Consider the following 14639-nt stretch of genomic DNA (forward strand, 5'->3'; position numbering starts at 1 on the left):
ATATAGGATATATATATTTGTATACATTACATATCTGTAAATTGTATAATTTTATTTAAACGTCTTTTTGATCTCTCTGTCTATAAACACAAACTGAGTAAGATTGACAATAAAGTTGACTTTGAAAAAAATATATATATTCTTTATGAAAATAGTTGCCTGTTGGCGAAATGAATCCAAATTAAACGTTGGACTGAACTACAACTACGCCTTTAAATCTCTACGGACTGTTTTTCAGTGGGATGGCAAGTTCCTATCTTTAAACATTTATTAGTTTTTTCTCAGAACAGATTTGATTTTCTGAAGTTAATTTAACTTAACCATGTAAGGTCATTATTAAAAAGGTACAATCAATTTGTTTAGGGTTGACTAAAATAATGATAAACATTTCATTTGGATAATTTACTGACAGAATAAGAAACTCAATGATGCTCTACTCACCTGTTCCCTTTTTATAAAGTGAAACAGTTGAAACGATAGATTTTAGTAAACTTAAAAACAACCTTCTCCAAAAGCTATCAAGGAATATACCGAATACTTGTTTTAGAACTTTATTACATATTTTTATATAAATAGTTTGAATGATCCATAATTGACAGAAGCTTGTGTTTACACTGACCTGTTACTCATATATTAATGTCTTTGTAACTTCAGTAAACCACTACCTCACTAATTTCTTTCATTCATCACGGTTCAGTAAACTAAGTGATACATGAACCAGTTTAATCATTATAATAACGTAGGATTGCAACTCTTTGAAACTGTAGGTGGCTCTTAAAAGAGCCGTTGTGTTTGGGTGTGCTGGTCTCAGGTCAGTCTAAGCCCTCTCTCCGCGGATGCGGCGGGCCAGCAGGATGTCCTTGGGCATGATGGCGACCCTCTTTGCTTGGTTCATCTTACTGAGGGGGCAGCTACATGGATGTCGGTGCAGTCCACAGTCATTGTGCAGTTGAAGGCAGAATGGATTTATTATTGACTCCGAATGAAGCACAACTTCATGTCATACAATACATTGACTTTATTTGTAATTGTGTAAAAACATAAAGCATTGATTAGCAAGCAGGACCTGCAGGAACAGAGCACGGTGATGAATGGAGCTGGGAAGAGAGAAGAATAAAGAAAACAGATCAACTTTATTATCGGATATTAAAAATTCAATTTCAAAACAAGTTGCCGCTCCTACAGTTTTCTAGTGTGTAAAGATGATTTCACTTGACCTATGCAAAATATCACACTCAATACATGTGTGTCTCTGGGGGGTGCATTGTGCCTTTGATGTATATAAATAATATACCATAATCAAATACTATTACGTACAGTGGAAATCAGGTTGCCAGAGCAGGTCAGTGTGCATGTTCCTCAGGGTCTCAGCAGTTACAGGTGAGGGAAAGAAAATAAAAGAGAAAAAGGTCAGTAACAACACTTTAAAGTAACAACAATTTGAATAATTATCTCTTTTAATAATTTTCTATCAGTAATCACTCAACTACTGTCTTTCCAACAAACAGATTGACTCACTATCATCACAATGAAACACGTCCAGAAGAATGTCATGCAAAGCTGCCTGCCTGCCTGCCTTCCTTCGACTCTCCCTGAACTGCCTGATCTTTTAATGTTCAATGTTAACCATTTGAGCAGATAGCATTAAGTAGAAAAGATCGCCGATGCTAATGTGACGTTAGCCTACCTCCCGCCCCATTAGCACCTGGTGGAGGGGGCGATAGGCTACTCTTCAAATGTTTCACAAAATACTTACCATCATGACTACTCTTACTGTTTAACATTTGGGTTTACTTCATGTTAAGGCTAATACAAATGACAAGGCTAAGTAATGTGATGCTAACTAACGTGCTCGCTACTAGCTATGTAGCTAACTTGACTACGTTCCATGCAAAACATGTATATTACCTGATATGTCTGATCCAACGACTCCTGGTCCTTTCATCAGACGGGAAGCGATAGACCGAGCAAGTGGTATGATCACTTTTGTGATTCCAACCTGGTACAAAGCACACAGGCATCTTGTAAAAGTGAATTTATTGGAGCAATCTCTTATATTTATCGGAGGGAATAAATCAGTTTATGAGATCTTCTTCTTCTTCTTTGCTTTAATTGCGAGTCGCAACCAGTCTTGGAGCATTATCGCCTATGACATCACTTACGCAACCCAGAATGGGATTTGGGATTTGTAGTCTTTCTAGTTGCGTATTTTTCATAGACTTATATCTCAACAGTTTTACGACAAACTGTGACTTTTTTTACATGGAAATGATTGTTTAAGATTGACAAACATCATATGTGTCATTTGTGGCACAATTCAAACGGGATCAAAAGATACGTTTTCTCTCTCCATTGAATTCAATGTATAATTTTTCGCTTCCGGGGTCCCATGGACCGGAAGTAGATGGGAGTGACTTCGCCTCTCTATAGGGGCATTACCCACTCTGGGCCAACCTCTCAAGGCTTGGCTCCTGAGAGGGACAGGCTGAGACGGGAGGGACTGTCTGAAAAAGTTATTCAGACTATCCAGGCTGCAAGAGCAGGATCCACCACAGCCTGTTACAGGACGACGTGGTTGGGATTACAAGCGGTGGTGTGAAGAAAGGAGTCTAGAAGTACCGCAGTCTCTTCTCCTAAGTCCTTTTGAATTCTCCTATCCACTATCCCTTAACCCCGTGACGTTTCACACAGAGGTCAAGGAATAGGAGATAGGGTTAGAACTTAGGAGCTGATTTTTAAACTATCCGAACGCAACCCTGATCTGCTCGGGGTCCGTTACGCTTACCAATGACGTCACGCATTGGCTGTACGGCAACCCAAGAGGTAACAATAATAATTCTAAATAAAACGGGAAGTTAACCTAAATTACATTTAAGACACTGCAACGAAAGTAACAAAACCAATGTAATATCCTTTTCCGTTTCACAGAACACAAATTGGTTTATTTATAAATAATTATGTTTACACTGGTGACATTTACGGGACACAATTCACTGGGTTGTATAGTGTGTGTTGCACCACGGACGAGTTAGTGAGTTGTGTTGTCATTCTAGCTTGTGTAGCGTGTATACAAGATCATCCTGCTGACTCCCATTCATCGGCTTTACAACACTGTCGATTTTTCTTTTTTAACATTCAAACATAAAAATTAACAATCGACATTAATCTGAATGAGGGAGGTGATTTATTAGCATTACAACGTAATTTCCCTATCATTTAAATATGAATATGGTGAAATACATTCTTAAAATTAGCGAGAAATTGATTTAACTCCTGTTTGACAATAACTGTGAATTTATTTCCTTTTATTTAAAATTAGAAATCAAATTTGATCATACACCAATAGGGCGGTTCATACTCAGGTGCTAACATGAATCTGAAGGAAATCCTAACATGGGGGTGTCTACATTATGTGTTTTTTATGGGAATTAAAATATGAGCTTATTTAACTCGTCTCTAACGTACATCGGTTTTTATTTCTAAATTGGCAATTTTACCCTTTCTCTATGTAAGATAGTAAAAGATATAAGGGAAATAATTTATATTGACAAAGCCAAATCCTTTTTAAATACGTATTAACAGGTGAACTGCATATAACTGGATAAGATTACAAAGAGCAATCGTCTGACATCTTGAACTTTGCCAGGTTGCACAAGTCCAGCTTTGACTCATTCTTGGACATCAGTCTCCTGCTAGTCTCCTGAGCTCTGATCCCTCCTCCTTCCCTCTTTTCCTGTGAGAAGTACTTAGCAGAAGCCTCGGTCACCATTTTAACAACCCCGATTTCTCTTATTCTTCTCCTTCTCTCTACCTATACTCATTCGTCTTTGATCAAGACCCCCGGTATACGCTAGTCAGCGCCCCTAGTTACACCAATCAGCGTGCGATTACCGTACAGCCAATCACAACGCGTGACGTCATTGGTAAGCGACGGACCCCGAGCAGATCTGGTAGCCCGAGCACATATGGTACTGACACCGGCAGGGACTGGCAGGTTTCAGATGAGGAGCGGTGACAATCTGGGTGGGCTCGAAACGCCAACCTTTCGGTTAACAGCCGAACGCGCAAAGCAATTGCGCTACAGAGACAACCGTTTCTGCAGTTTTCACATGATTACATTTGAAATGTCAGCAACATTCATAACCCTACTTCTTCTATAGTGATTGCAGTGACAGTTATCACCGATGTTGTAGCGCCCCCTTGTGACAGCAAATGCGCTCAATTCAAGCGACATCATGCATTTCTCGTTTTCACCGCTAGGTGTCTTTCACACACACATACGGGTATTGGGCCGAGGGCGACACCGTACTTCCGGTATCCGCCATTTCACGCGAGGTGCAAGCAGAGTATCATAGTCTATTGCCTTAATCAATATCTAGTCAACTCTAAAATACCACATATATGCAATGGCATGATAATATTATTGTGACAAGTGGGGTATTCACCTGGTGTTTCCAGAAATTAGACGTAGATGCAGCCAAAATTGACGAAGGCCACTTTCGAGGGTCGTTTTTCCATACATCTGCAGGCAGTCTGTAAGGGCAATCCGACAACCCACACAGCTCTAGTTTACGCTGGTAACGACCTAGAGCACACCCCTCAAGTCCAGAGATGTAATCCGAAGACATGCAGCGATTTCTTCGGTCGTTAATTCAGAAAAAAAACCTAGTGCGCTCTGCCTGGCTACGTTAGCTAGCTGTTTATATTTGCACCTCCAGGATATTTGCACCTCCAGGAAAATGGCGTATATATATATATATATATATGGCGCGCGTTGCATTGTGGGTAGCTCGTGACGTCACTGTGACAACTTCAAATCTGATTTAAAAATTATAAACGCATACAAGATAAGGATATAAGCAAACAACAACCAAGAACACATAAGTTAGATGGTAAGTACCGATACATACGGTCTAAACTGAACTTGTATATGCGACCTGATTGTCGAAAACAGCTAACGTTAGCATAGCTTTCCTCACGGCTTGATTATATTTCACATCATTCATCCAGATCTGTGAAGTAACTAAAGGTATTAAATACATGTAGTCGAGTAGAAGTACACCATGTACCTCTGAACTGTAGTGGAGTAGAAGTACACCATGTACCTCTGAACTGTAGTGGAGTAGAAGTACACCATGTACCTCTGAACTGTAGTGGAGTCGAAGTACACCATGTACCTCTGAACTGTAGTGAGTAGAAGTACACCATGTACCTCTGAACTGTAGTGGAATAGAAGTACACCATGTACCTCTGAACTGTAGTGGAGTAGAAGTACACCATCTACCTCTGAACTGTAGTGGAGTCGAAGTACACCATGTACCTCTGAACTGTAGTGAGTAGAAGTACACCATGTACCTCTGAACTGTAGTGGAGTCGAAGTATACCATGTACCTCTGAACTGTAGTGAGTAGAAGTACACCATGTACCTCTGAACTGTAGTGGAGTCGAAGTACACCATGTACCTCTGAACTGTAGTGGAGTCGAAGTACACCATGTACCTCTGAACTGTAGTGGAGTCGAAGTACACCATGTACCGCTGAACTGTAGTGAGTAGAAGTACACCATGTACCTCTGAACTGTAGTGAGTAGAAGTACACCATGTACCTCTGAACTGTAGTGGAGTAGAAGTACAAAGTAGCAAAACATTGAAATACTAAAGTACAAGTATCTCAAAACTGTACCCCCGTATAGTACTTGTTGAGTTTATGAACTTAGTTACACCAGTGGCTATACAGATAGAAAGACTAAGCCTTGCACAGAGGCATGAAAATACATTTTCAAAATGCTCAACAGTGCTGCCAGAATTATAAACTGACTGCTACACAATTAAAATAAATGCTTTTATATATTTCTATTAGATGTGACTCTTTGGCGTTTCTGTTATTATTACCTGCTTCTTTAGTTGTTCTGACTGCTAACATCCTCTGTTATTCCTCATTTTAAAGCCGATATTCCGTGGGGTCGGGGGGCTCGGATCCTTGTCACCTTTTTCATACCTGATGAGTTTGCATCCCTGACTACAGTTGCTTTAGCGTGTAGAAGCTAGTAATTATACTATTTGATTTGTTTTAGATAGGCACAACATGTTTCATATGCAGACCTTATTTTCCTGTTCCATGTTCAAATAAACCATTTTCAGTGGTAATTTTTGTTTGGTCATGGAAAATGAGGTAAAGGTCATTGAAAAGTCATTGAAAATCATTGGTGAAAAAGTGTATGAACCCTGTAGCTTGAGTTAACGGTTACATTAGCATTGGCACAAGGACAGGGGTTTGCAGATAAAGTAAGTAACACATTAGCTTAGTTAAACTGGGCAAACTGCTAGCGCGAGCAAACAGTGCACCTTAATTACTTCTGCAACACATATAATTGGAAATATAACTAATAGAAAACTCACCGAAAGTCAGCTAATTAAGTCCCAAAATCCCTCCATTCCTCATGACCAAGGACAAGTTATCCAAATGGTTGGAGCCTTACAGAAAATGTATGACGTGTTTTATTTAGAAAGGTGTGGCCCCACCCTTTAGAAATCCACAATCACAGTTTTGATCTATATTTTGTCAAGCAAATAGTACGTGTCCTCGACAGTACGAATATGTGACTACAATTACACACATTTTCAGTTGATACTATTATATTACACGTGTTTGTTATCACATTACATTTCATGATATCATCTACCAGCTGTGTCATCCCGGTGCGAGCCACCAGATAGCCCCGTGGTACAGGAGAAGATGTGTCTGTCATGGAGAAGATAAAAGTAACCTTTTTATTCCCGAAGGAAAATGCTGGGCATTCATGCAAAAATGTGAAGAAAAAAGACAACATGAGCAGATCCAAAATATATAAAATTAATGCATTTCCAAAAAGCAGGTAAGCAATCTGAGTCAAAAACTATTAACAGGTGAGTTACTGAAGAAATACTTTTTTAATTACAAAAGTTGCATTTATAAAGGATTATCTCTTGTTATAACAGATAATATGTTTTGCTGTAAAGAACCTTTGTAATAATGGACTATGCAAGCATGATTCAAAAGATTGGTAAATAAAACAATGTAATTCGACTTAATCACATCAGATACTTTATCAATGTAGGCATACAAATAGACATACTGGCAAGAGTAAAAGTATGAATTTCATTTTCTACTTGTTGTGTAACAAAAGTCATATTTTACATAATTAAACATCCACTTGTGCCTATATGCTGGGTCTTACATCGGCTATTGGAGTCACAATTTCATTTTTGTTAATAAACAAGTATTTTGTGAACTTACTGTATTACAAAAGTGTAAACAACAGTGTAGGCTACAAAGAAGGAACCAGGCAGGGACTGAACACTTTCACGACTCCCTGATTTGACTTCACACACCTAGTACCATCCCTGTGCAATGAAAAGTGATTTATAAATGAGTATCTGGGTGTTTAAACATTATGCACTATAGCACCCGCCCCAGTGGCCTAATGAATAAGGCATTGTCCTCCTAAGCCAGTCATTGTTGGTCTGAGTCCACACTAGGCTGTGTAGCAGAGTGGCGCAGCGGAAGCGTGCTGGGCCCATAACCCAGAGGTCGATGGATCGAAACCATCCTCTGCTAACAGTTTTACAATAAACAATCGTGGTTCCCCGACACTGGCCAGTTACCTAAAAGGATTAATAGGCTGACGTAAAGACGGCAAAGTATTATACATACTGAACATAAACATGGGACTTCATAAAATTCATAAAATTAGTCATCAATACTTTACTGAGCTTTACGCATCCTGTCGGCTAGAGAGGCCCTATGATTAGTCAAGTTATTAAGGACACAATTGTTGGTCAGCATAGACAGCTGGGAGTTTAGGGTGTTTTTACTTTTCTCCAAACAATAATCTTCTCCTTGATCCATATTTTCTTCTCCTCCTTTATCGTCCTCTTCAATCTCGCTCTCTTCATCACTTCGTTCATCTTTTTCTAACTGGAGACAGAATCAGATACAGGGTTTTAAACGTGTGACGAAGCGAAGGATAATTGGGAATTTACTTCACATGTATTTCTATATAAGATAAGATAATAAGATAAGATGTACTTTATTGATCCCAAATTGGGAAATCTTTGCGTTGCAGCAGCAGCATAAAAAACAAGGCATTGCACATACGTTTAAAAGTAAATATGAAAATAATATGAAAAGCGCCTTTGCGAGGATTTCAAATATCAGTCAGGGATGCCTTATGCTTGATTTAACCACTGATTCTTACCTTGCCTTTCAGGAACTTATAAACCATGCGTAAGATTAAGCCTGCCCAGAAGATGTGAAGAACCTGCAGCACCATCAGCAGGACGTTGAAGAAGTAATAGCCGAAAAAAGGTTCAAACGCCTCCATTGACAGCACCAGGGTGGTATGTATGATTCTGTAAGTAATTCAATAATACATGTTATATCCCTACAAAATATGAAAACATTTAAACAATAGAAAAACTTCTAAAGAGTAAACCTTACTTGCTGGGGAAAATCACCAGTCTGGTCACAAGGAAGGCCACAGCAAACACAACGAACAGCGTGTCACAAGTTTTCCTCCAGCCAGTGCCGTAGTTGAACATCTTGGCAGACTGCAAATAATTGCATTGATCAAACAAAAACAAACCACAATGGAAGCTACATGTGAAGCGTAGTCGCCACATTGAAATTACCATTAGCTTAGCATCATTCAAAAAGTGTTAATGAGGCAGGCTGGGAACTAGGAAAATAGGCAAACAAGAAAAAACAGGATGATAAAAATGACCATGTGAACTTAATGTCCCCTCAGTCTATGATGCGTCTGTAAAGCAGACATGCAGCCTTAATAGACTTTGTATTTAACATTATTGCTGTCTTATGATTTGTGTCCTGATAATCTAATTTAGTGCAATAATTGAGCACAATTTGGTCCTCTAAAATAATCTCTGAATCATCATCATGTACAGCTCAACAAAGGTTTCCTCGGGCTGCTACAGTGCTCTTAGCTATCGTGTCTCAGTCACAGGATCTGCATGCTCAAACTAGATAGTTATTTTCTGAGAAAAATCACAGCTGAGCATGAACTTTAACAGCGGTTTGCAAAATAAAGACATCAAGTTTGTTGGGCTGCACAGGCAGACAAAGGGCCAGCATGGAGGTGAGTCCACAGTGACATGCCCTGGAGACATTACTTTGTAAGGTCCCTTGTGCCTTTGACTATGGCCCCACAGCCCGACTAGATGACATGGTTTATGTACAAGTTGTTCTTTTTGGTCCCGCCAACATAATATGAAAGCAGCATGACAATGGGAAAGTGTGTGAGAATACCTCGAGCAGGATGTCAGAGGAGTCATGAAGCAGCATGACCAAGGTGCCGATGCGAATGTAGTTGGCACAGTAGGAGAAGCTGAGCAGGAAGATGGTGGCCAAATGGTGGATGACCTGTTCTTTAAAATCCTAGCAAACCAACAATATGTAGATTAAAACAAAAAACAACAACATCATATCATCATCATTTTATTCAGTTCTAAGCCACATTTTACAAAATACTTTTTTCAATCTTAGTTGTTTTTAACAGGCTTTGTAAGGGTCAGATAAACAAGCTGAAACACCATGCCGCTGCTCTATTCAGTGTTTTTACCAGTTTAAATCATCATTGTCTTGGATGGGAGGGGTTTATTTGGCTAGTGGTTTACCCTCCTGAACGTCTGGATCTTAAGTCATTTGAAAATAACTATCTTAGCAAACATTAGTTGCAACTCAGCTGGCAGCCTCTCCAGGATGTCTATTTTCTGCCAAGCTGAGTCGTTAATTTAAAGCACAGGTGTAAGCTATCAAATATGAAGTATTATTAGGCTGAAGCACACAAAACATTTTGATTTGACTTATGTCCTCTTCTAAAGAGCACATGTGCTGTGAAGCAAATGTTTCAGATCCTCACCTTCCTCTTGATGTCCACAGAGATCCTTAGGAGCAACGAGCCATAGAACCCCAACTCCAACATGTAGTACCAGTAGTGAGCTCTCTCCATGGGCTGTGGACAGACACATTTTGTAATCGTCAATACAAGGTGGTTAAAAGACATCCAGACATTTCTGGTGGCGCATGAATTAAGCAATAGCAGCTGACACTGGGTAGCCGCATACAGAGGACTGTAACTCAAATTGAAGCTGCAAATAACGATGAATGGGTCGTCGTAGTGTATTATGGGAGGTGTTGCAGACTGGGCGAATGTGTTAACATTACTTCTTCTATTGAGTATGATGTGGTAGGACTTCCATTGTCTACTATGCTGCGCTAGATAACAAAGGCTTAACAAACATTATGTTGCTCTATATCAAGGGTGGAGCAAACAATGCCATTTTCATTTAAATCGGATATCGTTTGTTATGTAAGGGCGCCTTCCTTTGCCTGAGGTTGTTGTCGCTACGACTTAACTCAATGTTGACCTGTAAAGGTCCTCAGGTCTGAACCCTAACATGCATGTGACATCTCGGCCAATGGGGCAATGCACATTAGATTAACATTATCTTCCTGTTTCATGGTAAATCGTGCAATAGAAATGTAATATTGAAATATGACACTAAACATCAAAGCAGTGAGATTTGTGTTTTACCTGAAATGGATATCTCCTCCAACATTCCCTGAGGTCCCAGAACCACGGTCTCTGTATAAAAAAGAGGAACATAGCTGTAAAATAGTAAAACTCAAATATTTGCTGTTGCTGTAAGTTTCTTTTCAAACTCATACTCACAACAACCAAGCAGGCCAGTCCAGACATAAAGGCTGTGAGGTAGAAAAAAAACCTCCAACTGCAAAACAAAAAGTTAAGATAAAAAAGGTTGAACATTGAGACAAAGGTACTTTTTAAATGTAAACAACTCAACATCGAAAGACTTGTTTGGCAGTGTTAACTCGGGCAAAGTTAGTCACGTTTTTAAGGGGTTTTCCCAGGATGTCTCTGGATTTTGCAGAGAGTTTTGATAGAAGTGTTCTTGAGGGAAGTCACCTGTGAAAGGGTTGTAGAGAGAGAGCACTTACGCAGCTTCTCCAAACTTCTTGGTTTGACAAGGCCTGTCTTGGTTCCTGCGGAGTCTGAACCACCTCTCAATCTGCCTCTGGGTCTTTCCACACAGCGACATCAAACTGACAATATCACTCTGAAACAATAAATGGACAGTTGAAATGAATGAAAAGGGGAGGGATGAAGATTAGAAAGCATTCTTTCAAGGTCCTCCATACAATGTAACCAGAAATGTAGGAAGTAAATGAGGAAATGACACGAAAAGGGAGAAAAAGGTTTGAGGTAGAGATATCATTTTCAGAAAACATTCCGGCTGGGAGGTTTTTAATTCAGTTGTGAGGTTTAAATCCTTTTTATATTCCTTGTTAGTATTTTCTTTATACATAGATAGAGATAATTAAATATATGAGTTATCTTCAAAAACTATCACAAAACTGAGAGTATAAAATATTTATAATAATAATAAATGTTAATCACTTGTGAACATCTGTTTCCCCCTGGGATAGGTTTACCAGTATTTGTTACCATCTCAACATTCTTCCTCTTTGCTTATCACACAGAATAGTAAGCCAATGACAAACAAGAGGAAGCACATGCTTAAAATGTTCATTTGAGAAATGTAAAACCTTTTAGCATTGATCCTATTCCAAATTAAAACTCACCAATGTTTGAGCCTTCTCAAACTAACCTGTGTAGGCTGTCTGCTCCTCTGGGAGTAAAACACCTCAAGCTTTGGGGAAGGGGCAGCAGTCACTTGAAGCCTTTTTTTTACCCCCAAACATCTGCCCATGGGTGGGGCAAAAAACCTTGATAAAGCCAAAGACAGCTTTAATTAATAATGATCCACCGGTAATGGAGTAACTGACGGACAGTTCCGACAAAGCCTGCAGTTGTTTACCTATTATATACAATGAGGAATTGGTACCACTTTACAATAAGACAACCCTTATAAAGGATTCATAAAGGGTTTATAATTAGGTTATGAATTTGGTTGTAAACACTTTATTAATCATCAAGAACCATTTATAAATCAGCTCTAACATAGTTTTCATGCATCAACACAGGCGCACTATTTGGCAAGATGACTAAGCCTTATATTGGCTACTTGGCGAGAATCAACTCGGTGAACAACAGATATCAAGAAGGCTGGCTGATGAAGAAGACGAAGTAAGCTAAGTAGCCAATATAAGGCTTAGCAGTACGGATACATGTGGGCTCACTATTTGGCAAGCAACCGGTCACAGTTGCCCTGTTTATCTCATGTCTTATAAAAGCTTATTAATGATTTGTAAAGTGTTCACAACCTAATTAATAAATTAATTACAAACTATTCGTAAACCCTTTATAAGGGTAGTCTTATTGTAAAGTGGTACCAATATATGACAGGGGCTGTCTATAGTAGATTAGTATGAATGCTAAACAAATATAGATATCATAATGTGAACAAATCAAAAATGACATGAACATTATATATAATACAAAACATAATAGAGTTTATATGAGATAACAGAATACAGCGAAATAAAATAGCAGTGTAAACAAATAGAAATTTGATTTTTAATTGGGTTTAACAAGCACTCCCTTCACTGAATGTTACAACAGTTAATACTCTGAGGATGTAATCAACCAATCAAAACCCCTGAAGACTATACCTGTGTGTGTGTGTGTGTGTGTGTGTGTGTGTGTGTGTGTGTGTGTGTGTGTGTGTGTGTGTGTGTGTGTGTGTGTGTGTGTGTGTGTGTGTGTGTGTGTGTGTGTGTGTGTGTGTGTGTGTGTGTGTGTGTGTGTGTGTGTGTGTGTGTGTGTGTGTGTGTGTGTGTCTTGTTAGCCACTACTAACAAGCCCACTGCATCACAAGCACCTCTGGTCTGTAACTACCTATGGATTCCCTTTCATGTGTTTCATTAGATTTTGGAAACAAACACAAAAACGACAAGGAAAGTTCACATTGCATTGGTATACATCTTTAATGTTAAATAGTTTACATTGATAATCCTCTATTTAGGACAGAACATTTCTATGTATCTTTCTCTTCATCTCTCTCTGTCTCTCCTTCAATTCCCCAAAGGCCTTTTTTCCAGATGATAACAATGCCTGCTTTGCCAAAACACCTGCTCACTCACTCACAGGACATGCTGAATGAATTTAAGAACCAAGTTTGTTCAACTGTAAAAAGAGGATTGTGTTTCTTAGACAAAGGCTATAGTGGTTATTTCAGGTCGAGCAGGATAAGTGTTTGATTTTCTTCCTGTAGAGCCTCCAAAGTCCCAAACAAACACATCAGCAAGATTATGACAAAACAAAGAGATCAGGTGTGTGTTACCTCTCAAACATGTAGCGTAGGGCAACGAAGCCCAGCGCGAGGGGCAGAGCCACGAGGAGGTCATGGGGTCGGGGCCGGTCAGATTCTGCCAGCTGTTCCACGTCTCTCCATGTCACACCTGGAGGAAGCCAGTATTCCTGCCTCCATATGTCAGGCAGCAGGTCCATTCTGCTGCAGAGGGACAGACAGAGAACATGTTTAAAACAGAGGTCTATACATAGTTAAGCCTGAGCCCAATCACATTGTTTCAGGCAGGTCTGAATCTCTAGCTGTTTGTTTGTGTGTGTGTGTGTGTGTGTGTGTGTGTGTGTGTGTGTGTGTGTGTGTGTGTGTGTGTGTGTGTGTGTGTGTGTGTGTGTGTGTGTGTGTGTGTGTGTGTGTGTGTGTGTGTGTGTGTGTGTGTGTGTGTGTGTGTGTGTGTGTGTGTGTGTGTGTGTGTGTGTGTGTGTGTGTGTGTGTGCGTGCGTGTGTTTTTGTGTAGCAATTTTGGCACATGAGAAAAAGAGATATAAACAGAGGAAAACCATGTTTGCATATATTCTGATTTCATATATATATTTCTACATGAAAAAATAAGCTTTTAACAATATATTAAGTTCAACATCCTGTAGGAGTATTACACAGTCAAGTGTCAATCATTTCACAAAATAACCAAACACACACAGAGCTTTATACAAAAAATATATATATATATCACACTATAAATAACAGAACAAAACTATAACAGTGCCTCAAGCAAATTGAACAAGCCTGAAAAGTATGTATATGTTATATGTCTGTGAACCATCAATAGTCTCAAGACAGAAAACCAGCTAAAACTAAGTGGGTTGTATTGATGTCCAGCATAAAACACACCAAGTTGTATTTGAACTTACCTAGGGGGCAGCTCTCTGGAAATGACAAAGTGGTAAAAACTATTACATCCACTGTAAAACTGTGAATCTGTTTCAGCTGTATTAGTCTAGGGAAGCGCGTCCAGACCGCTGTATCCCTAACGACCACAGCAGATAGAAACCGTTCACTCCTCACGGGACAGGTGTCAAGTTAGGGACAACAAAGAGGAGTTGCTACTAGTTTCAAAATAAGAGCACCTCGTAGATACTTGCGGTTTTTCAGGCCAACAAAATGAAAACGCAGTCCGTTTGTGTTTACCAAAACACGTTCTCCCGAATAAGTACATCAAATATTCAAATTACTTGAATATGCCAATCTACGGTAACGTAAAAGTATCTCAGGTGAACCTTTATTCTGAAGGCTTCCGGTATTCTCTGTATATTGATGTAGTTTATGGTTGAGTGGCACGCGAGACAAAAGAGGC

The 14639-nt window shown here is 39.3% G+C and overlaps 1 protein-coding gene and 1 non-coding gene across 2 annotated transcripts; one reads left to right on the forward strand and one right to left on the reverse strand.

Annotated features, from left to right (window-relative positions):
- Nucleotides 1-7065: 7065 nt before the first annotated feature.
- On the reverse strand, nucleotides 7066-14292 carry LOC117462062 (ceramide synthase 2-like). The gene is made up of 11 exons (XM_034104127.1): nucleotides 14197-14292; nucleotides 13322-13492; nucleotides 11687-11804; nucleotides 11016-11134; nucleotides 10729-10786; nucleotides 10591-10641; nucleotides 9916-10008; nucleotides 9303-9431; nucleotides 8478-8587; nucleotides 8236-8389; nucleotides 7066-7955 (listed from the first exon to the last, which is right to left on the reverse strand). Exons 2-11 carry the CDS (start codon nucleotides 13486-13488, stop codon nucleotides 7743-7745), a joined length of 1212 nt encoding a protein of 403 aa, XP_033960018.1. The 5' UTR covers nucleotides 13489-13492; nucleotides 14197-14292; the 3' UTR covers nucleotides 7066-7742.
- trnam-cau (transfer RNA methionine (anticodon CAU)) lies at nucleotides 7524-7595 on the forward strand. Its single transcript has one exon. It is a non-coding gene; the product is annotated as a tRNA-Met (tRNA).
- Nucleotides 14293-14639: the final 347 nt, after the last annotated feature.

This window comes from Pseudochaenichthys georgianus, chromosome 17, assembly GCF_902827115.2.
Source record: "Pseudochaenichthys georgianus chromosome 17, fPseGeo1.2, whole genome shotgun sequence".
NCBI lineage: Eukaryota > Metazoa > Chordata > Actinopteri > Perciformes > Channichthyidae > Pseudochaenichthys > Pseudochaenichthys georgianus.